Below are 23,889 nucleotides of genomic sequence, written 5' to 3' on the forward strand. Positions count from 1 at the left end.
CTGGTCTACAAAGTGAGTCCAGGACAGCCAAGGCTAACACAGAGAGACCCTGTCTCGAAAACCCCCCCAAAAAAAAAAAAAAAAAAAAAGTAAAGGAGAGCCTCAGAGGACACCTAGGATAGGCTCAGCTTCTGTTTGCCTCTCTTCTATTAGTCGGCCACCTCCCAGGTGACATTCTGAGGGCAGGGCCTCATTGGAGCTGAGACTGTACTGTGGCAATACACCCCTCTCCCTGTGGGTGAGAACTACACAGAGCCCCTCCCTCTGCTCTCTGATACTGCCTTTCTTGTTCCCTAGATTGGGTTGAGCTTCCAGGAGAGCAAGAGACTCCACTTCCAGGAAGCAGCCAGCTCTGGGGAGGCTTTGAGGGGAGGGGGACGACTGAACCTTTTGCATCCAATGGTTTGGGGTGAGGAGAGTTGGGGGTGGCCAGTCTTGTAGGCCTGCCCTGCCCCAGATCTGATGGTTGCTCTCTGCCCACTACTAGGTGGCAGCCTTGTGCTTTGTTCTGGTGCTGGGCTCTTTTGTGCCCTGCCTTCCTGCATTCTCTTCCGGCTCAAAGACTGTGAAGGAAGACCCTGTTGCAGCTGACAGCGTCTACGCGGCCAGTCAGAGTGAGTACCTCTGAGACTCTGGGAGGAAAGCCAGATTCAGGAGAGGAGCCATGTCAGGTGCTCACCTTTAATCTCAGCACTCAGGAGGCAGAAGCAAGTGGGTCTCTGTGAGTTCGAGACCAGCCCAGTCTACACGGCGAGTTCCAGGCCAGCCAGGGCTACATAGTGAGACCCTGTCTCAAAAAGGTTTGGAGGGCTGGAGAGATGGCTCAGTGGTTAAGTACACTGGCTGCTCTCTAGAGGACCCAGGTTTGATTCCCAAACACGTACATGGTGGCTCACAGCTACCTGTAACTTCCAGGGGGATCAAATGCTATCATCTGGTCTCAGAAGGAGACAAGCATACAGAAGTGGTACACAGACACACCAGCAGCAAAATATCCATATACATTAAATTTTTTTTAAAATAAATATTTTTTAAAGCTTAGAGTTGGCATTATCCATTCTTTCGTTTGTTTGGTTAGTGTTTTTGGTTTTTTGGGTTTTTTGTTTTGTTTTGTTGGTTTGTTTTTGTTTTTGTTTTTGTTTTTGAGACAGGGTTTCTGTTGTAGTCCTGGCTGTCCTAGACTCACTTTGTAGACCAGGCTGGCCTGGAACTCAAAGAGCTCTGCCTGCCTCTGCTGGGATTAAAGGCGTGCGTCACCACTCCTGGTGGTGTTACCTCATTCTGCGCTCTAATTTTGCAGATAGATTAACTGAGCCCCAGTGAGGGCCTATGACCTTTTTTTTAATGTTAGTGGTAGAACTGGGACTAGACTCTCTGAGAGCCTCTGCCTTGCCTTGGAGGAGGCAGCCTTAGGGGGCAGCGCAATATTCTAGGTCTAATGTCCATGTGTGAGGCCGGCAGGCGTTATAATGCCTTAGCCTAGCACAGTTTGCATTGAGTGTCAGTCTTCAGTCATTTCTAATGTGGCAGAGACTGCATGACACACAGTGTTAAGAAAGATTCTAAGAGAGGTGGCTCAACTGTCTGCTCTTCCAGAGGTCCTGAGTTCAAATCTCAGCAACCACATGGTGGCTCACAACCATCGGCAATGAGATCTGGTGCCCTCTTCTGGCCTGCAGGTGTACATGCAGCTAGAGCACTCAAACAAATAAATAAATATTAAAAAAAAAAAAAAAAAAAAAAAAAAAGAACCATCCTGAGCCGGTATGGTGACGCACACCTATAATGCTCGCATTCGGGGAGGCATAGGCAGGTGGATCTCTGTGAGTTCAAGGCAAAGAAAGAAAGAAAGCTTCTGAGGCCCACAGGACCTCAGAGCCACGGTTTTGCTGGGAGCACCTCCCCCCCCCCACCCCCCATGAGAGTGGTAGCTGTGATGCGGATGCCACCCCAGTGGAGTGCTGTGCCATTTGGTAGTTGTGTGACCCAGGGCATGTATCTTAGGCTCTCTAGAGGTTGATTTCCGGAACCCAGGAGCTGCTGTCCTGTGCAGTGCAGTGCAGCGGGAATAGCTCCTGACACCAGAGAAAGACAGGGCATGAACAGCCAATACAGGGAACAGCAGAGAACAGTGTGGCTTTCAGAGGCAGAGGCCACGTCACAGAGGCCCGCGGAAGAACTTCCAGGCTGCCCTTCATATGCCAGAAGCATGAGTATGGCCGGAAGAGAGCGAGGAAACAGTGGAGAGGTCAGAGAGAGGGGCGGGGGAGGGGGAGAGAGGGAGGGGGAGAGAGGTGGGGTTGTAGGGAGGGTGAGCAAGACACTGAGGGCCTGGAGGGGCGGAAGGGAGCTGGGTGGAGGACTAAGGGGCGTGGCGCTTGGAAGCCACCCTGGGAGGGCTGTGACGGGGGAGGGGGGCGATGCATAGGCCGGAGGAGAGGAAGCAGAGGAGGAGGGTGGTGCTGAGGAGCAAACCCAGGGAGGGGAAGGGAGCGCACGAAGGAGCCTCTCAAGTGAGTGCAGCTCAGGGCAGGGCAGGGCAGAGGGCACGGCTGAGGAAGGAGGTGGCTTGTTAAGCAGACTGGTTTCCGGACTGCAGCCTCACACAATGCCAGGGGGCCGCCTTTTCCATAGATTCCCATAGATTAGACCCTGCAGGGGAAGCTGTGGGGCAGGCAGCAGCGGACTCTGGAGCCAGGAAGACAACTCACAGGGACCCTTGATGATGAGCTCTGGGAAGCAGGGCTTTAAAAAAAAAATGCCTCATTTCCAAGGCTTTGTTTGTGTGAGACCTGGTTTGCTGTAAGCTGAGGGCACAGGTGTTCAGTTTTTCTCCCCTTGAACTAGCCTAGAAGAGAAAAGAACATTTTCCCTTAAGTGTTCCAGGATGTGGGTGGCATGGAAGAATTAGAAACCGGTCCCTCAGCAGGCCTGATGGCGTAGGCCTGGGGTTCCAGCTTCTCAGCTCAAGGCCGGAAGAGGGACACATAGGTTTAAGGCTTACTCAGGCTACAAAATGAATTAATGGGCAGCCTGAGCAAGCTGGCTATGTCTCCTGGTGTAGTGTATTGGCCTGGCATGCATGAAGCTCTGGGTTTGATTCTTACTACCACAAAAGGGAGAGAAAAGTCCCAGTTGCAGTAAGCAAATCAGTACTGTCTTGCTCAGAAGTGCTGTTTTGGTTTGGTTTTGTTTTAAATTTTTTTTAAGGATTTATTTATTTATTATGTATACAGTATTCTGCCTGCAGGCCAGAAGAGGGCACCAGATCTCATTATAGATGGTTGCAAGCCACCATTTGGTTGATGGGAATTGAACTCAGGACCTTTGGAAGAGCAGCAGTCAGTGCTCTTAACCTCTGAGCCATCTCTCCAGTCCCAGAAGTGCCGTATTTTTGTGAGCTCATGGTTTTACTAAGCGCCATTTCAATCCCTTAAACTGTGTTACCCACTGAATCCTGGAGTTCTCAAGGAGGTTGGTTATACTGTCCCCATTTCACAGATGAACAAACCGAAGCACAGCAAAACCTAAGATCACAGAGCCAGGGACCCTCAGGGCTAAGACTACGAGTCAGGCCTGTAAGATCTCAGACCCCGTGCTCGTCATGCCTAGCGCAGGAATAAGGGTATTACTGGGGCAGAGGGTGCACCTGGGGGGCACCTGTGACTCACCCTGTATTTACTCCCCAGTGCCTTCCAGAAGCCTACTGTTCTATGATGATGGAGCAGGCTCATGGGAAGATGGCCGAGGTGCTCTACTGCCCGTGGAGCCCCCAGAAGGCTGGGAGCTCAAGCCCGGGGGACCAGCAGAGCCGAGGCCCCAGGATCACCTCCAACATGACTATATGGACAGTACCCACGAGACTACCAAGTACTTAAGTCAGACCTGGCCAGAGGATACCGATGACAGTGGCACCAGCCCCAACTTCTCCCACCCCAAGGAGTGGTTCCATGAAAGGTGAGCCGAGGGATAGCCTTTTCCTTTCCAGCGTGCGGCCCTCAGCCACATCCTCCCAGGGGGAGGGGGTCCCTGATCTAGATCACAGCCGAATGGTGGGTACCTCAGGGCATACTCACCCCTGGATCCTTTTCTCTTCCCAGGGATCTGGGCCCCAACACCACCATCAAACTCTCCTAGGCCACTCTAAGACCCAGGACCCAGGACGGACACCCTGGCACCCAGAAGAGGCATTCTCTTGTTCACTGACCCGGACCCACCTCATACCCCTGCCCCTGGGCCTTCTGCCTCAGGAGAAAGGGGCTTTCTTCTCCCCAGCACTCCCAGTCTCTTTTGGGACTGGGGTCCCCCTCTGTCCCCGGACATTTGGACTGCTCCCCTGGGCCAACCACTCTGTCCTCACTTCTTCCTCCCACAGCCATCCGTCCTCCTCCGATAACCACTCACTGGGCCACCCTGTTCCCTTCCCATAGTGACCAACAAGACCACTGTTCCTGGCCCCTCATACACAAGCACACAAGCACACATGCACACATATGCAGACACATGCACACACACCCCCCACCTCCTACTGTACAGAGACCAAGAACAGAAATTGTTTGTAAATAATGAACCTTATTTTTTATTATTGCCAACTCCCTAAGATATTGTATTTTACAAATCTCCCTCCCATCCCCTCTCCCTTATTTTGTATTTTATGAAGTTAGTGCAGGCTTTGCCACCCCTTGGCCTAGGACAGAGGGACACCCCACCCTCACCTGGCCACCCCCATGCCGCTGCCCAAGCTGCTGGGCCTTTTTAATTGCCAAACTGCTCCCTCCACCAGCTCAGCACATGCTTTAAGAAAGCAAAATTAAAAAAAAAAAAAAGATTCAGCATCAATCCTTGACTCTGTGTCTTCTTTGTGAGGGTCCAGGAGTGAGAGAGGAGAGTTTATTTTATATTTTTGGGGGGTGTGGGGAGGGGTGGGTGGTGAGAAGTCCTTTCTGTCTGGACACTTTTGTCTTGCCAGTCACCTAATTTGGATTGAATAACTCATACAATGCCCAGAACCACGAGAAGAAGAAGAAGGAGGAGGAGGAGGAGGAGGAGGAAGAGGAGGAAGAAGAATGAAGCCTGGTGTGGTGCCACACACCTTTAATCCAAACATTCAAGTGGCAGAGGCAGGTGGATCTCTGTGAGTTCGAGGCCAGCCTGGGCTACAAAGCAAGTCCAGGACAGCCAAGGCTACACAGAGAAACCCTGTCTCAAAAAACAAAAATAAGTAAATAAATAATTGAAGCAGTGATATATTTCTGTAATCTCAGTCAAGATGGGAGACAGAGGCAGGAAAACCTCATGGAAGCCAACGGCCAACAGCCGGCAGCAGAGACAGAGAGCCCCTACCTCGGGAGAGGAGGAAGGGCACAGGTCACTGTGGTGCCGCACTGTGGAGGCAAAGGCAGGCAGAGCTCTGAGTTCAAGGCCAGACTAGTCTACATGTCTAGTTCCAAGCCAACTAAGGCTACCTAGTGAGACTCTGTCTTTAAAAAAAAAAAAAAGTCAGAAGGTGAGAGCCCAACTCCTGCAAGTTGTCCTATGACCCCCACATGCAGAATGTGGGTGCAAACACACAAGAGCACGTGTGAGAAGGCTTGGAGGAGGAAGCAGCAGCGGCGGCAGAGGAAACCTAAGACATAAAATCTAGGGCTGAAGAGAAGGGGCTCCCAGCTGAAGTTAGGAAATGGCAGCATCCGGATGATAACTTAGAAGCTTGGGTCTACAGCAGGGGAGGAGAGGGAAGAGCTGAACGCCAGGAAAGACCATGGTGAGGAAGAGGAAGCAGAGCAAAGAAAGGGACTGCGATAGAATGCGGGGGAAGGAGAAGGCATGGGAAATGCTTGTCTAGAAACAATAGCGAAGTCAGCTTGGCAGGGCAGGTGGTGGTGGTGGTGGTGGTGGCAGCAGGTGGTGGTGGTGGTGGTGGCAGCAGATGGTGGTGGCAGGTGGTGGTGGTGGTGGCAGCAGGTGGTGGTGGTGGCAGGTGGTGGTGGTGGCAGGTGGTGGTGGCAGGTGGTGACAGGTGGTGGTGGCAGGTGGTGGTGGTGGCAGGTGGTGGTGGCAGGTGGTGGTGGTGGTGTTGATGGTGGCAGGTGGTGGCGGCAGGTGGTGGTGGTGGTGTTGATGGTGGCAGGTGGTGGTGGTGGTGGCAGGTGGTGGTGGTGGTGTTGATGGTGGCAGGTGGTGGTGGCAGGTGGTGGTGTTGATGGTGGCAGGTGGTGGTGGCAGGTGGTGTTGTTGATGGTGGCAGGTGGTGGTGGTGGCAGTGGTGGTGGCAGGTGGTGGCTGGTGGTGGTGGCAGGTGGTGGCAGGTGGTGGTGGCAGGTGGTGGTGTTGATGGTGGCAGGTGGTGGTGGTGGCAGGTGGTGGTGGCAGGTGGTGGTGGTGGTGTTGATGGTGGCAGGTGGTGGCGGCAGGTGGTGGTGGTGGTGTTGATGGTGGCAGGTGGTGGTGGTGGTGGTGGCGGTGGTGGCTGGTGGTGGCTGGTGGTGGTGGTGGCAGGTGGTGGCTGGTGGTGGTGGCAGGTGGTGGTGGCAGGTGGCGCACACCTTAAAGCCCAGCACTTGGGAGACAGAGGCAGGTAGATTTGAGTTCAAGGCCAGCATGGTCTACAGAGTGAGTTCCAGGACAGCCAGGGCTACACAGAGAAACCCCGTCTCGGAAAACCAAAGCAGGCGAGGGGCTTTAAGACAGGATAGCCGGAGTGTCAAACGCCATGGAGATGAGCCAGTCACAGCACCCTTGGGAGGAGCTCTGCTGAAAACAGCTGTGGCAGAAAGTGCAGAGATGGAGGTGAGGATGGGAGAGAGGAAAGTGAAGGCTGGGGAAGATGGGGGGTGGGCAAGGTCAGGAGCAGTTCAGGCTGTTCTTTGTATAATAGGAGATTGACTGGGATTGTTTCTAGAAGACAGATAAAAGAAAGAAAAAAACAAAAAACTAAAGAACCCACAAGGAGAGACAGTGGTGGTGGGTGGGAGCCAGAGAGCCGAGGGAGGGGTTCGCTTGGACCAAAAAGGCCTGGGAAAGAAGGGACAGGCATTCCCTGAGTGTAGAACCAGGGGAGAAGGAAATGGGGGGCAGGTGCATCCCCGGTAACTGGGAGGCTTGGGCCAGGGCAACAGGGAATGTTGACATGAAAGTTGAAATGAAGAGAAGGAAAATTTCAGCCGGTCCCACAGAATAGCAGGAGGCCCGCCCCTCGGTGCATTGTTCCGCGCTGACAGAGGAACTCGGAAAGATAAGACGCCATTTCCTGTGAGTAGAGGGCTTGAAATGTAGCGTCCTCCCATTCCTCACTAGCACCAGAACTGTGAGAACTACGCGTATCCCAGCAGGAACTGAGATAGTCCTGAGAGGACCCTTTCCTTGTCTGCAGGCATCAGCCCCAGGCCTTCGCACCTGTGCTCAACCACGGACGGACAGACAGACGGATGGACGGACATCCCCCTAGAGAAGGCTTTTGATTTGTGCTTGTTTTGAGGTGGTGGTTTACTGTGTAGCCCTGGCTGATCTAGAACTTACCACACAGGCCAGGTTAGCTTCAAACTCACTGGTAGTTCCCTGTCTCTGCCTCCCAAGTGCTGGGATTAGAGTGTGCACCGCCACACTTGGCCAAGAAGGATATTTTACAGATTTAAAAAAAAAAAAAAATGAAAAGAATGCTTAGGGCTGGAGAGATGGCTCAGCAGTCAAGTGTGCGTACTGCTTTTTTTTTTTTAATTCCTTCATTTTACATCTCAATGGTTATCCCGTCTCTTGTATCCTCCCATTCCTCCTTCCCTCCTGCGTTCCCCCTAGTCCCCTCCCCTATGACTGTGACTGAGGGGGGCCTCCTCCCCTTGTATGTGGTCATAGGGTATCAAGTCTCTTCTTGGTAGCCTGCTATCCTTCCTCAGGCCTCCCCCATCCAGGCCTACACACACACACACACACACACACACACACACACACACACACACACACACACGGCGGGGTGGGGCAGGGTTCATAGAGATAGAATCACCTGACTGCCACTCAGCTGAGAGTTCCAAAGCTGCCATCTGAACACAGGTCTACCCTAGTCTTCTTTCCTAGTCCTTCCTCCTCCTCCTCCTCCTCCTTCCACAACCATCCAAGAGCCTTGACTTCCTGGAAGTCCCATGGCTAGCAAGTAATCACCTCCCAGCCTGCCTTAGGATGTAGGGTTAATCACCTCCCACAAGCCACCTGCAGACAGTGCTTCCTTGAGGCCCTGTGTCGCTGGGATGTATCCTCAGCAACAGAGCCAGAGTTTCCCGTTGTGTTGTCAGTCCTGGCAGCTTGCTTTGCCGTGGCCCATGTGACAGCCTTTACAATGCTAGTCATCCTTGTTTCAATCGCCACAGCAAACCCTTTGTTATAACTAGAAACCAAAGCTCTGAAAACAGGGTAAATAGCTAAAGGTGAAGCCATGAGCAGAGATGGCCCAGGCAAGGCTCTAGATCCAAGAAGGCTGGACCAGCCCAGAAACCACCTGACCAAAATGAACACCTGGTCTGATGTAGATAGCAAGGACCCTGTGAGTCTCCCTGGGGATGGAGGAGATAGGCCTGATAGTCTGGCCGAGCTGTTCTGGGCATCAGAGAGGCTAAGTACGTGGTCTCTGACGTATGCGCTGTCTCCCTGATCTAGTTAATTGCCTCCAAGCCCCCGGTGAGCATGTCTGTAAAATGGTACCCACCCTGCTGTTTGAGAAGTCAGTGAAAGCTTGCCAGGAAAATGCTTTGCACCGGATCCATTATGCAGTAGACATCAGTAACTGTTCTCTAAGTAACAGTGGTAATGGATGGGCTGGGGCCAGAGGAGTGAGCTGCAACTGCGAAAGGCTGCAGAAGGTGGTGAGGCTGGTCGGGGAGAGGGCTTCATTTTTCCCTTTTCGGGAGGGAAGCCAAGCCATAACCTAGAGATAATGCAGCCAGCAGCTGGCCCGAAGTAGGGAGGCGTGGGGATGGTGGAATGAAGCCCACTTTAAAAAGCACTGAGTGTGGAGAGGGCTCTGCAGGAAGGAGTTCAACAACACACACACACACACACACACACACACACACACACACACACACACACACAAACCCAACCTGGGAATCCAGCAGCTAGGCAGCTGGTGAGTGAATGTCAAACCCAGCCAGTACTACCATAATTCATGGTGTAGGAGGCTACTCTGGGCCAGGCTGCTTCGAAATCAAAGCCCAGAGGCCTGGAAGGGCAGACTCAAGGGCAGCTGGGGTTCAGGGAGGAGTGGGGGGGACGGGACTCCCCATCCCCAGCAGCAGGGTTTCTTTAGAACTTGGCTTTGGGGGAAAAGCTCCTTTGTGGCCAAGGATGTTTATTCCTATTCCTTTATCCAAAAGGGGGCTTGCTGGGCCACTGAGATGCTGCAGAAACTGAATGATAGCAGAGACCTTTGGAGATTTACAGAGTAGAGAGAAGGGAGGGCTGCCACAGCAGCGGAGGGAAAAGGACGCTGGTACCAGAAGGCCTGGATTTAAATCCAAGTGCACCACCACTCACCATGAGCTATTTTGAGCGACTAAATCACTAAAGGCCAGTTCAGAGTCCTCCTCCTCCGCAGGCAGGAAGTGACGATATCTACCGCTCAGGCAGGAGTTTAGGGACACGTTAGACGGTGTGTGGGGGTATGTCTGATGATCCGCCCAAGAAATCTGCTTAGGGGCGATGGCTCTGGAAATGGGCTTTGAAGGATGGATGTGGCAGCAAAGGATAACCTGGGTAAAGACTTAGAGCAGAGACTTAGGCAGGGTGGAGAACCCCAAAGCAGCCCATTCTCTACCTATGTGAGACTGGCCCCTCCCACTTTGCCACACTCACAGGCAGTGTGGGAAAGGAAGACACAGAGTCTACACTGGACATCTGCCAGAGGACAGGGAAGGCTAGGAGGAGCCATTATGGAAAAGAAAGCTCTTTTGGTTGGCTGGCTGGTTGGTGTGGACAAGGTTTCTCTCTGTGTGCAGCCCTGGCTGTCCTGGAACTCACTCTGTACACCAGGCCGGCCTCAAACTCATAGAGATCCACCTGCCTCTACCTCCCGAGTGCTGGGATTAAAGGCGTATGTCACCAACACCAGGCTGGAAAAGAAAGCTTTTGAGGAAGCTTCCAAGTTTAAAATCTGTGATCAGGAGGGAATTTCAGACGAAGGGGACAACCTAAATGATGCTGTGAAGAACTGTACCAATTCCAGAGCAAGATGTGTAAGAGGAAGGCAGGCGCAGTGGCTTGCTCAGGCGGAGCTCTGTGAGTTCGAGGCCAGCCTGGACTACAAAGCGAGTCCAGGACAACCAGGCCTCTGTTACAAAGAGAAACCCTGCCTTGAAGAACAAAACAAAGCAAAAGATGCATAAGAGGAAATAGATGGATGGGCATGGATGGTGGGACAAGGGCCTTGAATGTGAGGCAAAGGAGAACCATTAAATATTGCACGGCGGGGTGTGTGTGTGTGTGTGTGTGTGTATGTTTGTGTTCCTAGGTCAACTTCAGGAAGATACAGTCTAGTCCATGAAAAGACAAATCTGAGGAGTCACCCAGGTTCCTGCAATGGTCCAAATTAAATGTTCAGTTGGTGAACACTCCCAAGTCCAAGAAGAGATGTGGAACTAAAAACACAGGGAAACCCAAGATGAACCCGGTGCAAGCCTCTACCTAGTTCTTCCTTTTGGCCCTGGCTCCTCCCTCTCCTAACAGCTTCTTTGTCCCTAGAAGATACTGGTTTAGCATCTGGGATACTCTGAATCCAGCAACCCGGAAGGCTGACCATGCCAGGGTTGGGAGCTATGGCTTTACATACAGCTCAATTTGGTCCAGCTTGAGGCCTAGTTCTGAGGGCTCTCTAGGCCAGGAGATGGTGTTCCCTAGGGATTGATGTAAGCTGCTATGTTTCCCGAGACCCTTCCCCAAATACAATTTGATCTCTAAATTCCCACAGTGCCTACAGGGTTAAAGCTGCCTTGTGTCACCGCCCCTGTCCGCCGCCCCCCCGCCCCCCGCCCCACCTGCCTACAGCGGCAGCGAATGCCAAAGCCGGAAAACGCGGGAAGGGGGTGGGGGGGTGCATCACTGCGGCGGCTGAGTGACAGGTGGAGCGATGATTGGCAGGTGCCGTGCAGCCGGAACCAGTGTCGGAGCAGAGGCGCAGAGGTGGGCCTGGGCAGGGTTCCCCCCCGACCCCGCACCCTGGCCTCGAGTCCCCAGAAAGGTTGGTAGCTGAGGCCGGCTGCTCCTGGCTCGCTCTCCTGGGGTCCCGGGCCTCTCGGACACACAGCTTGGCGAGTACCTCTAAGGTGACACTCCGGTGCCTAGAGGCGGCAGCGACAGCCACAAGGCTCCCGCTTGGCTAGTCCTCAGGCTCCGGCCGTCCGGAGCTCGCCCGGGCAGCGCCCTACGCACCATCCCGTCCCTTCCAAGGACATAGCCTCCCCAGGGCTTCGGAGCATCCCGGTCAGCCTTTTCTAGGCACTGCGCCCCGCAGCTCCTGGCCCTTGTCGTCTGGGCGCAGCGTCGCGACGAACGTGCGGAACCCAGTGCCTCTTTGCTTCCCTCCCCGCCTGGCGCCCCCGGACTCTGAACTTTGGTGGGATCCCCGCCAAGCCTCGGGGGGTACCGACGCGGACCGCAGAAGGATGGCCGAAGGGCCGGGAGGAGGAGGACCGCGCGCGGACAGGGCTGCCAGCGGCCGTGCGGCGGAAGAGGAGGTGGTGAGGAGGCGTTGCCGGCGCGGGGAGGAGGCCGAGGTCTTCCAGCCCTGGCCTGAGGGCGCCCGAAGTGTGGCTGCTGGACCCCTGATAGAAGAGCGATTCCGTCATATGCATCTCCGAAAGCAGGTGTCATACAGGTAAGGAGGATGAGGACCAAGGGGCCGCTGCGTGGGGGGCCATTCCAGGATCAGCACTTAAGTATCCTAGGTCACAACACGCCCACCTGCCCCTTGCCTGGCGCTGCTGTAGGGGCTGGGGATAGCTTCCCTTCTCGAACTGTGAATACTCTATTCATCCAGCATCTAATTTATTGAGTGCCAATTGCGTGCCTAGTGCTGTGCCTCTGTTCTAGGAGAAAGCCCACCAAGATGTGGTCCTTACAAATCTCTATGTGGTGGGAGAGCAATGAGAAGTCTTCTGGCTTTTCTTCCAGGAGAAGCAGGAATGCTCTGCACATTTGGCCTCCCTCTGTTGAGCCCTCCTGAGGGCTCCCCCTATGCTAAGCACAGAGGTGCCTTCTGCCACAACAGCTGGAAACCTACTGCCCAGAAATGGGGAAGGGTGCTCCCACCAAGTCCCCTGTATCACAGCAGGCCTACATTAACATTCACAGTAGCACACACACACACACACACCAGCCCCACTGTTCACCCAACATCTTAATTAAACCATCTGCTGCCCACGTAAGATCCTACTTCTCTGGTTCTGCCACCCTATCTCAAAGGGTCCCCTGGAAGAAACAGCTGCAGTGGGCCCCAGAGGCCACTGGAATGACCTGGAGTGAAAGATCAATGTTTCTCACAAAAGTGGTACCCATGTGCAAGAGAGGAAGGAGGCAGACACTTCTTACTGTCTCCTTCACATCATGGATGGCAGCCTCTCCTCACAGAGTGATGTTCTTTGGAGGGTCCAGCAGGGACAACTCATTGTGCATCTACATCCCTGAAAAGCCATTAACCTGATGGAAGGAGACAAGTCTCTAGTCTACCAGCAACCACAAGGGGCTTGGGTGTGTCTGACACTGCCCTGGTACTTCTCCAACCTTCTGGGAAGGATCATAAAGTTAGCCCAGCCCTGAGAGCTGAAAGGACCTTAATGGTTATGAAGCCATTAGGCCTCCATCACTTGAGGGAGGATGAAGGAGAAGGAACTTACCCTCCATCCTGAAGTGAGATGCTCAGAGGAAATGGCAATTGGTTAGGTTCCCAAGGGCTCTACCTGCACTCTGGGGAATCATGAGCATGCTAGGCTCCAATACCCAGGTCTTCCAGAACCCTGCTAAGAAGAAAGCATCATCCGCCCAGGACCTCTAGCTGAGCTAGAGGAGCTCCTGAGAGCGCCCCTGGGGGAACAGTGGAGCATGCAGAATCATGGAAGAAATATTGACTTGGGAGTCAGGAGACCTCTTCAAAGGCACTTGTGCTGTGTGTTGTTCCTTAGTTGTCCTGACTCACACAAAAAGCACCACCCCAAGATTTTCCCTAGATGCAAGTCAGGGAAATGCAGCAGCTGGGCTAGAAAGGAGGCCAGGACCGGGGAGAGGCTTGGAGAATGGGACACAATGTGACCAAAGGGCTGGCATAGAAGACGCTATGTGTATATGAACACACATGGGTGGTGGAGAGGCAGCCATAGGGACTGGAACTCCCCCGTGTAGAAGTTCTCCCACAGGCCAGAATGTAGGGCCCCTGGCCATCAAGGATGCATAGTAACCTAGCTGGGTCTCTTCTTCCGGGAATTGCACCAGGGCAGGACAGATTGTACAGGATACCTCCTCACGCATCCTGAGGCCAGCCAAGGGTCTAGTCCTTGCACCAGAACTGAGTAAGGCATTAAGTCAAGGAGAGCCCCTGGGTAGAGGCCTGGAAGAGAGGAAGCAGCTCTGGGCCCTTCCAGCCTTCTGTGGAGGAGGAAGAGGCAGAGGCGGCAGTGAAACAGCCTTGTGGGAAATCTCACGAGGCCTGCTGACCTATGCTGCTGTTCCTGTCTTCCAGGCTGTCCCAGGGCTGTCAGGAGTTCAGGCCCTCTGTGGTCCTTTTCACATCCTCTGCCTGCCACAGCTCCACAAAGCTCTGGCTCACAACTAACCCTCCAGTCCTGCTGTGACAGTTGCTAAGAAAAGCAGTTGAAAGGGCTTTCAGGCAGAAGTGTGGGGGCATAGGAATATGAGGGCGGGAGAGGGGGGTGCAACCGGAAGGAGGACAGAGGCCTGGCTGCTTCTGACGCAAGTGAGGACCGCAGGGGCTTTCAGCGGGAGTGTAGAAGCTTCTAGAGAGGAGGGGCCTGCTGAGAAGTAGCTCTGATTTACTCCCAGAGCCAATTAGGATTCAAAAGGGACCTCGTTTCCAATAAATTCCCACCAACAGGGGCCAGATGGACAGTACGTAGAGCCCTCACGTCTCATGACTGGACAAGGAGTCCTAACCAGTTAGGTTTGGGTTCAAGAGACTTTTAGAGTGATGACTCCAGTTAAGAGACGCAGAAGGGTACGAGGGACGTGAGTTTGTTGTTTGTGGACCACCTCCAGTACATGCTAGTAACTGCTGAGCCCTCCTTCCAGCCTGCTACAATGTAGTCTTACAGCGGAGGCTGCAGCTCAGTGACTGCATGTTTGCCTAGCATGGGTGGGACCCAGTTCAATCCCTGGTAAGACATCAAGAAAAAAATAAAATTTAAATTTAAAAAAATGGTTTCTTGGGAGGCAGAGGCAGGCGGACCGCTGTGAGTTCAAGGCCAGCCTGGTCTACAAAGCGAGTCCAGGACAGCCAAGGCTACATAGAGAAACCCTGTCTCAAAAAAAAAAAAAAAACCAAACAAACAAAAAAACAAAACAACAACAACAAAAAAAACCAAACCACTTGTTTCACCTATGGAGGAGGCAAAGGGAAAAATTCTGGATAAAAGAGGATACAAGGGGGCCAGGCGTGGTGGCGCATGCCTTTAATCCCAGCACTCGGGAGGCAGAGGCAGGCGGATCGCTGTGAGTTCGAGGCCAGCCTGGTCTACAAAGTGAGTCTAGGACAGCCAGGGCTACACAAAGAAACCCTGTCTTGAAAAAAAAAAAAAAACTTAAATTAAAAAAAAAAATAAGGGAGATGACTTACTGGGTGTGGCTGGCAGGAGGGGTCCCTATACAGACTCTGTGATGGCCCCAGAGTCCTGCCCTGCGGACACTCCACCTGACACGGACTTATAGGACTCACTTTTTTTTCCCTAACAAAAGTAGAATCCTGTACAAGGCTGGACAGTAAATATTTTAGCCTTTGCAGGTCATGTGCTCCCTGTCACAGCTACTCAGCCCGGCTAGTGGTGCAAAAGCAGCCACAGACAATGTGTAAAGGAATGAGTGTGCTTCCTCTAACGCTTTACTTATGAACCCTGAACTTTACACTTCGTATCATCTCACTGCCACAAAATGTTATTCTTTCGCTACTTCCTGTTTTGAGAAATGTAAAAAAAAAAAAAAATCTTAGCTCACGGGACCCTACACAATCAGGTCGTGGGCCAGATGAGGTCCAAGATCCGGGACTAGTTACCCCTGACCCAGTAGACGGGACAGCACAAACATACGGGAAGGCCACTGATGCATCCATTTACCTGGGCAGAGGGAAACGGTGTGTCGCGGCGCCTCCATTCCAAGAGAGGCAGCAGTTTTTCCACACACATCCGTGTGGGCCTGAGGTCGGAGAGTCCCAGAGCCGGAAACAAGCTCTGACCCTGCTGAGCTTGTGAAGCATCTACCTCTAACCCTGCTTCCTCGTGGGAACAATAAGACCCGCTCTACTGTGGTTGAAGGATAACACAGGCCCTGACTCCAGTGCGCGTAGTGAACCGCCCGCTCATCTTCCCCTGTCGTAGGCCAAGTTAGGGAAGGATGGTGGAAGTTGGAACTGAGGATTGCAAGGCGAGTGGAGATCCAGAGCAGGAGTTGAGTCCCAGGCCCCACTGCTCCTGTATCCCTCCGCCCTCCCAGGCTGGCTAGCGGCGCCAGTTGGCAGGGAGGGTGCCCCCTGCGGAGGGCACACAGCCGGCAGGGACACAGCTCCTCGAGGGAGGGGCACCTGATCCTACTCTCCCTGCTGCTATTTACCAGAAGCTAAAAATATCCCTGGAGTGACAGGGAGATGGGGCCGATTTGTAATTTAAATAGCAACAGGATAAAGCAAGAAGCTTGTGAGAGATCACATTCTGTCCCGAATTAAAAATGCAAAAACCGGGGGCAGAGAGCTGAGCTGGAGGAGGAGGGAGGGAGGGGATGGCTGCCAGAGGGAGCCGGAAGCCGGGGGTCTGTCCATTTTCTTTCCTTGGCAAGAATTCCTTGACTGGAGCTTGTTCCTCCAGCCTCAGGTTCACGCAGAAGAGCCGATGAAAGGCAGAGTCTGTAGGGGGGGGAATAGACTCATTCATTCTATGCCCTTCTAGAAGCAGCTGGCGGCCCAGGAGAGGGTTTCACCGGCCTTCATTTTGGCATAAGGAGTTTGGGCTATGTCCCCAGCAGCTCAAATGCCAGGTGGCATAAGCCATTTGGGTATGCCCAAGGTTACTAAGAGGTGGCTGGTTTTTGAGGAGGTTCCCAAGGGGCGCTTTGGAAGAAGCAAGGGCATCCAAAAGTGTCTTGGTTTTGTCTCAGCCAGTACATCTTTACAACGGGGCATTCAGAAGACCTCTTAAGGGCCAGGGTCCAAAGATAAGGGGCAATGCAGGCTGGGAAACCTCTTTAGGGACATGGAAGGGAGTGGGCAAGTGACTAGGGCTCAATCACTCAAGGCGGTGTGTGCAGAGCAGGGTTGGGGTTCCCTGAAGGCCATTGACACAACTGTTATGCTTCAGAGAAGTCAAGCAAGTTCTTAAGACCACACAACAGAAACTTAGCTGATCTGTTCTGTTCCAAACCTTGTCGGCTTCCACGGGCCTGGCCTTTCATCCAGGAGGGTCTTTTCTTTGGGCTCCAGACTAAGTGCTGGTACCTGGGGGGGGGGGGTGCGGGCAACGGGACAAGGCATGAGGGACTGCAAGGTTTCTCTGAAGCCTGAGCTTGTGACTCTACCAGGGTGTGGGAGGATGGCCAGGTAGGTACCTGCCTGTCCTGCCCTAGGGGTTTGGTATAATCAAAACCAGGAGCAAAGAAAGCCTCTAGAGTCTGCTTAAGCGAAGAGAGAACCACCCAAGCTCTCCTCCTACCTTTGAACATACGGATCCAAATGGTGCCAAAGTGGCGTCCAGATGACTGTAGTCTGAAGAGCAGCTAAGACTGCTAAGCTGCCCATGGTGGCGCTGCAGACCCTGCCCCGGTGAAACAGTCCAGCCCTTTCTGTGATTAGACCCCTTTCTGTTCATAGCTTTTATGAATCCGCCCTGGAAGGGCTTCCTCGGTTCCCACCTGTCACCAACGGCACCCTCATCCTAACACAGGTACGCCTGTCTTCTCAGTGAGGGTGGTGTCTCCCAAGGGCTTTGGCAGGTGTTTGCATCACAGGCTTCACAGCTGGTGAGGGACTTAGACTTCAGGAAACCTCAGGACTCCAGCTGTGGTGATCTACGCCTGTAGCTCAGCTTAACCTGGAAGCAGAGTCAAGAGGGTCACTGGATCTAGGTGTTTGGGACAGCAGTGCTCTATGCAGGTCAGCTGTATGAGGTTAAGTTTGCCGCTGTGAAGGTAGCCTGCAGGGCATAGGGGTGACCACCAGGTGGCATAAGGAAAGATGAACCAGCCCAGATCGGAAATGGAAATAGAGCTAGTGTGCTGGTCAGCAGCTACCTCATAGTGCGGGGAGGAGGAGAACGGAAGAGACCTAACACATACTGGGCACCAGCTAAGTCCCCAGCCCCCAGAAGCCTGTTTCTCTGGCTGTACTCCATTCCTCAAACACTCAACCCATTTGAACATGGACCACTGAGCTCATATTTTTGTACACAGCACCAAGACAAGACCACAACGAACAACACAGGGTTCAATAGTCTTATAAGAAGAAAAGACAAACGTGTACAAATCTGATGATACAAGGTCACCAGGAGCAAAGTGTCCAGGGTAGGACGTGGACGGGAGGCGGAGAAGCAGCGTTGACTCTTGGCCGGTGCTTATACAATACTGGTCTTACGAGTGAGCCAAACCCTGAAGACTGGGGAAGGGGATTCCAATGAAACTGCCAAATCTGAGGGAGATCTTAGATATTGCCTGGTTCAAGCTGAGTGCTGTGATAGCTCACCCTTTAATCCTAGTACCTGGGAAGTTAAGGCAGGAGGATTACTTGAGTTCTGGGCCAGCCTGAGATACGTAGTAAGCTTGAGATTACAGTGGGCAACAAACTGAGACCCTGTCACCCAGTACAGGGCTGAGGATACAGCTTAGTGTGATAGAACACTAGCATGCAAGGGGACCTAGCTTCAATCCTAGTACTGCAAAAATAATAATAATAATAATAATAATAATAATAATAATAATAATAATAATAATAATAATAATAATACATAAATATCACAAAACAGAAGGAAATAGAGACCATGAAGTCCAGCCCACAGCTAATGTGGACCACAGTCTCACAGCAAGGCCACAGTATGAGCTGAAGGACTCTGTGGTGACTTCTTTCCATTTTCCCAGTCCCGCCGCTCGGGTTGAAGGCTCCAACGGACAAAACGGGAAGGGCCGCCATGCCAGCGAGACAGTGCATCCAGCAGCGTAGACAGGATGAAACTCAGGAGTTGCTCAGCCCCGCAATGGAGAAAGCGTGAAACAATAGGGGGAACTTGTTTAGTGAGCATCTACTACAGAAGCATACGCTTGCAGGACGGGAGCTGGAAGGGTACCACCGCAGGGAAAGCCTGGACAAGGAGGCGAGAAGGCCCGAGAAGTCGGGACACAGGAGACCTTGAAAGTCAGACCAAGGAGGCAGGCTTGGCAGGTTTTGAGGGCAGAGGATGTCCAGGCTGTGGGTTGAGTATTTGGTGTCCTGGTACATTTCTCTTCCCCAGATCCCACTTGCTCATCCAGGCCACCGAAAGTAGAACACCTCGTCCTCAGGGGCTTCAGCAAAGCCCAGAATAATTTTCTTACCCAGATTCCTCTTCCTGTGTGTACCTGGGTGGATTCTGAGGGGTCCCCAGCTCCCTGGCACTGGCACACATCCCAGGAACTGCCAAGGGCATCCTTGCCAGCCCTGGACGCCTGTCCCTCCCTGCCTTGTCCTCCCCCTGCCCCAACCTGCATAGCAGAGCTGGCCCATACAGCTTTGTACAGTATGAGCTCAAAGTGGCCGTGGTCACAAAGTCATAGTCACCCTGCCACGCAAAGCCTCCAGCCGGCCTGGCTTCCCCTGCAGGAACACCATTTCCTGATCTCTGCCTGTCCAGATGGAAAACACGCCGAGGCCCATTTCCTTTGTTTAACTGCCGGAGCTACTTGCAGAACGCCTGGGAGAGGAAGGCTGGGCCTTGCCACAGCCCTCTTTTAGACTAGACCTTGGCCCGGTGGGTAAAACCTCTGATAGGCCACACCACACACAGCCCATCTTAAAGGACTCAGATATGACATGTTCAAGGGACAGCAATTGTGGGTGCAAAGCCTGACCATGCCCTCACATCTTAGAAGGACAGTAAGGTACCTTAACCCTGGGGTTAGATCCTTGTATGTATGCCTCTGTGTGTGTGTGTGTGTGTGTAAGCATTTTTTGAGGATTTAGGTTCTCAATCGTGTGTGTGTGTGTGTGTGTGTGTGTGTGTGTGTGTGTGTGTGTAAGCATTTTTTGAGGATTTAGGTTCTTAATCTCAACACAAGAAGATCTTAAACAAGTAAGATTAACAGCTCTGTGCCTCTGTTTCCCCATGTGAAAGGAGGAAAACCTGGCAAGATGGCTCCAAGAGGAAAGGTGCTTGCTGTAAGCCTAAGGACATGGGTTTGATTTTCAAGACCCACATGCTGGAAGGCGAAAACCAACTCTTACAAATAGTTCTCTGACCTCCACACGTGTAAGATAAGTAAACACATACATGCAAACATGCATACACACATACCCTAACACATAGAAATAAATGTAATCTTTGTGTGTGTGTGTGTGTGTAGTGTGTGTGTGTGTGTGTTGTTTTGTTTTTAAAACCAGGTCTCACTATTGTAGCTCTGGTTGGCCTGGAACTTGCTGTGGCTAGCCTCACAGAGATCTGCCTGCCTCAGCCTCCCGAGTGACAGAACTAAGGCACCATCATACCTAGCTTCACTTTTTTTTTTCAAAAATTTATTCTTTCAAAAATGTAAAAAGAGGAAAATAACAAGCTGCACCTCGTATGGCCATTAAAGGACCGACCCAACGAGGTAATTACATAGTCAGTAAGGTTTCCAGCACAGAGGGCTCAATTGACTGAGTATTAACTATTCAAGGTAATTCATCAGGTAAGTTATTGAAAGCTGCTATGCTGTAGTCACACGGAGTACAGGAATGAAGCCCAGCACTGCTGGAAAGCTAACAGCACTATCTGCAGGTTCTGAAGTGTTTCTGTTTGGTGAACTGAACTGACACTGATTGTCCTTAGGGAACTCACAGTCTCGCTGGAGTAACAAGCACAGAGCACAACTAAAGGGCTAATTATAAAGCATCGTGATTGAAAATGCGTGAGAAAGGCTCCGTTTGCTCCTCCCTAAGCATCCTGAGGACTAGGAGTAAGCCCAAGCACCGGCCTTCCTACTGTTTGCTAAGCCTCAAACTCCAGGGCAGTCTGGCCTCAGGAATTTTCCCCAGACCCTTCCAGTACCCTCCTCTCAATTCTTCACCACACGGCCTCTTCCTTGCTTGGGACCTGTGCTTTACTGTTCCCTCCACCCACAATGCTGTTCTCCGGATGGTCACATGGTCTGGTCTCATGATTCATTTGGGTCTGTTCTCAAATGTCACTTCCTTGCCCAATAATGATAGCCACTCTCTTTCCCCCTCCATTTCGGCACACACACACACACACACACACACACACACATCATAGCACATCATAGCACATCTCATTGCCTGACATGCATGGACTGCTTGGTTTCTGACTGTTTTCCCTACTGCACACCTCTGTAGGATGACGTGGTGCATACAGGACACTAAGAGAGAGCTGGATACAGACAGGCTGGGGGTCCTGGAGCCAGTGTGCCAGGAAGAATGTCATGAAGTGAGAGACATTAACAGGACCTAGAGGAGAAGTTGTCTGCTGTGGTGGCGCACGCCTTTAATCCCAGCACTCTGGAGGCAGAGACAGGCGGGTCGCTGTGAGTTCGAGGCCAGCCTGGTCTACAACGTGAGTCTAGGACAGCCAAGGCTACGCAGAGAAACCCTGTCTCGAAAAAACCAAAAAAGAAGAAGAAGAAGAAGAAGAAGAAGAAGAAGAAGAAGAAGAAGAAGAAGAAGAAGAAGAAGAAGAAGGGAGAAGTTATTTGGAAAGGAAAGGCATACTGGAACTGGGGTGCAATTCCAGGCCAGGCAGGTCTAGTGGCTGCCTGGCAGCTTTTGACTTGGGGGTTGTCTCTCGACAGCGAGGCTGAGCTTGTCCCCACCTGCCCCCTGCCCTCACTCCTATGCAGCTCTGTGCTCTTGCCAGCAGTGTTCTGCCCCAGTCAGCGGAAGGCGCCGATAAACTCTGTAGTCCTCGGCTTGAGCCTCCAGCCGGCCTCTAGCAGCGCCCCCCCCGTCCCCCCCCCCGTCAGGAAGTGCGGAAAGAGGAAGAGAGTCGCTGGGCAGGATGAGCGCCCTGGGGGCTGGCCACAGCGCCGGGGGAGGCTGCGATGTGGCTACAGCTCTGGGCCCCACGAAGGTGCTGGGGACGAAAGAAGCTGAGCTGCCAGGGGCACTGAGGCAGATGTGGCGCTCCCGCTCCTGGGACGTGCCACAGATCCCAGCTGAGGTTCCCCAGACACAGTAGGTACAAGGGTGGCTTGGGGTGGGTAAAGAGACTTCCATCCCTCTATAAACTTTCTATCTGGTGTGGAAGAATGGCAGAAGTGGGTTCGCCCATCCATTTTCCCAGTGGTTTCATAGAGGCATGAGTGAGAGAGGTTTGGGAGTACCGCTAACGTTTCCAGGCTTAGGGGAGAAGGCTTCTCTCCAGGATAAGAGTTGACAGAGAACGGCGGGGGCGGGGGGGGGGGGTTGTCGGGAGAAGAGCCCTCCCAGGACTGTGATGTGATGCTGGAGTTCTCTTAATCCAGTCCAAGGCCTGTGTAATCTCAATGGGATCCTCAGCAGTGTTCCCCACCCCCCACCCCTAGCCCAGCTTTTCCCATCAAGCTTGACGATCACCACCCAAAGACTTCCTCAAAGACAACATGTGTGCCCCAGGAAGCCAAGGTCAGGACCTCTTCCTATCCAGCCTGGTCCCCGTTGCTGGCTGTAAATCCGGAACCCAGCATCCTCCAGGCCAACTAGAACCTCCCTCCGTATATAAGAGAGGGTGCTGGGCCTCTGGGTGTTGGCTGTTTGCTCAGAATCACAGCCTTGTTTCTGGGACATAACCCCCTAGCTTTGGCTATTTTGTGGCAGCTTCAGCCTGGAAAACAGGCTGCCGGAGCACCCAAAGGAGAGGGTGAAAGTGAAGGCAACACACACAGGATGTGGCTTTCTAGAACAGGGCTAACTGAAACAGCAGGCATCAGGGTGGCATAATCTGGGGAGGAGGTGGACCAAGATCTCTGGCTTCCAGGCCTCCTTGTCACAGTCCCGCAGTATCTAGAGACCCCCTGGGTTGTGGATCCCCAAGCGTATGTGATGGTGTGCCTCCTGGTGACTTCTGGTTCTAACTGGTCTCCCTTCTAGAGGAGAATGTGTATCAAACATGAAGAATATGTCTGGATTTGTGTGTGTGTGTGAAAGACGAGGTCCTGTAACCTTGCCCTTAGGGGACATCTATGTGTAGGAGATATTTTGTTCTGTACGGGGAGCTGTAGTTTGTAACTGTTGCTCTTATGTGTACTTGAATGAGTAGGAAATACATAGCTCATCCTTATGGTATAAGTGCTGAAAGGGGCACTGGATATTTTGCGGAGGAAAAATTCCCTGTGTTAGGCGTGTGTGAAGCCATTGTGTACAGCCGGAGAAGGATAGCATTGTCTGAGTAACACTGAAGATGTGTGTGTGTGTGTGTGTGTGTGTGTGTGTGTGTGTGTGTGTGTGTGTGTGAAGATTATTGGGTGCCTTTGGTGTCCTGAATGTAAAAGTGTGAGTTTGAGTAGCGACTGAGATAATTACATGGTGAGGGGCGTGTCTGCTGCGTGCAGAGAGAACCTTCTGTGCTATTTGTCTGTGGGTGTGCTTATGGATAGCCAAGGGGGTAAGGGTGGAGCGTGCATGAGTGGCTGAGTGGGAGCGAGAGAGCAATATATAACTTGTGGATGCGGGAGGAGAGGTGGTGACAGCCGCCCTCGCATGTGTATACTTTGATCATGTAGGTTGTCTGGTGGAGGAGGACATGGGGGGCAGGGGAGCGAAATCATACATCTGGGAACAGCTTGAGCGACTCAGGCCAGGAAGTCAGTCCCATCCAGGCAAGCTGGCCTCGGAGCTGGGGGTGGTACCCTCCTAAGTCCCGCCCCCAAGCCGCCTCGACGGGTTTGCGACACGACCTGAGGCCGGCAGAGGGCGCCGTGGGACGAGTACGGCTGTGCGGCCGAGGGGGCGTGCTCGGCGACGGACGGGCAGGCAGAGGCCCGGCCAGCTATGCGGGGTCCTGCGGCCGCGGCTGTCGGCACTTCCTGGAGCGGAGGCCGCTTCCCCGGCACCTGGGAGTGGGGCACGGGGACGCGCAGCACGGGGCGGGCGGAGCGCGCGCTCGCCATGAGCTCGGCGGGCGGTGCGGAGCGGGCGTGCTGAGCCCCGGCCGCCGGCCCGGCATGGGCGTCTCCCGCGGTCCCGCCGCCGGCCGGGGCTAGGGCCGGATGGAGCCGCGGGACCCCAGCCCCGAGGCCCGGAGCAGCGACTCGGAGTCGGCCTCCGCCTCGTCCAGCGGCTCCGAGCGCGACGCGGGTCCTGAGCCGGACAAGGCGCCGCGGCGGCTGACCAAGCGGCGCTTCCCCGGGCTGCGGCTCTTTGGGCACAGGTGAGCGGGGCGGCGGCGGGATGGGCTGTCCCAGAGCGCGTATCCAAGCGCGCTGGCGCAGGCTGTCCGGGTGGTGCGCGCGCTGGCACGGGCTGTGGCGGGCGCTTCGTCCTTAGTG

The 23,889-nt window shown here is 53.3% G+C and overlaps 2 protein-coding genes across 9 annotated transcripts in view; both read left to right on the plus strand.

Annotated features, from left to right (window-relative positions):
• Positions 1-5,239, plus strand: part of CREB3L1 (cAMP responsive element binding protein 3 like 1) — a 45,246-nt gene extending 40,007 nt beyond the window's left edge. For 2 of the 3 annotated variants that reach the window (XM_084777343.1, XM_084777345.1), the window contains exons 10-12: positions 488-614; positions 3,690-3,957; positions 4,101-4,341. In XM_084777343.1, the coding sequence (XP_084633469.1) occupies positions 488-614; positions 3,690-3,957; positions 4,101-4,137 (432 nt within the window). In that variant the 3' untranslated portion in view covers positions 4,138-4,341. Of the gene's footprint in view, positions 1-487; positions 615-3,689; positions 3,958-4,100; positions 4,342-4,969 lie in introns of those variants that run through there. The other variant, XM_084777344.1, reaches the window with a different exon arrangement.
• Positions 5,240-11,349: 6,110 nt separating this feature from the next.
• The window catches only part of DGKZ (diacylglycerol kinase zeta), a 43,438-nt gene continuing 30,898 nt past the window's right edge, over positions 11,350-23,889 (plus strand). The window contains exon 1 of one of the 6 annotated variants that reach the window (XM_084775306.1): positions 11,350-11,857. In XM_084775306.1, coding sequence (XP_084631432.1) covers positions 11,646-11,857 — 212 coding nt within the window. In that variant the 5' untranslated portion in view covers positions 11,350-11,645. Of the gene's footprint in view, positions 11,858-21,407; positions 21,599-23,351; positions 23,772-23,889 lie in introns of those variants that run through there. The other 5 variants (XM_084775305.1, XM_084775307.1, XM_084775310.1 and 2 more) reach the window with 5 other exon arrangements.

This window comes from Acomys minous (genome assembly GCF_964271855.1).
Source record: "Acomys minous genome assembly, chromosome: 3".
NCBI lineage: Eukaryota > Metazoa > Chordata > Mammalia > Rodentia > Muridae > Acomys > Acomys minous.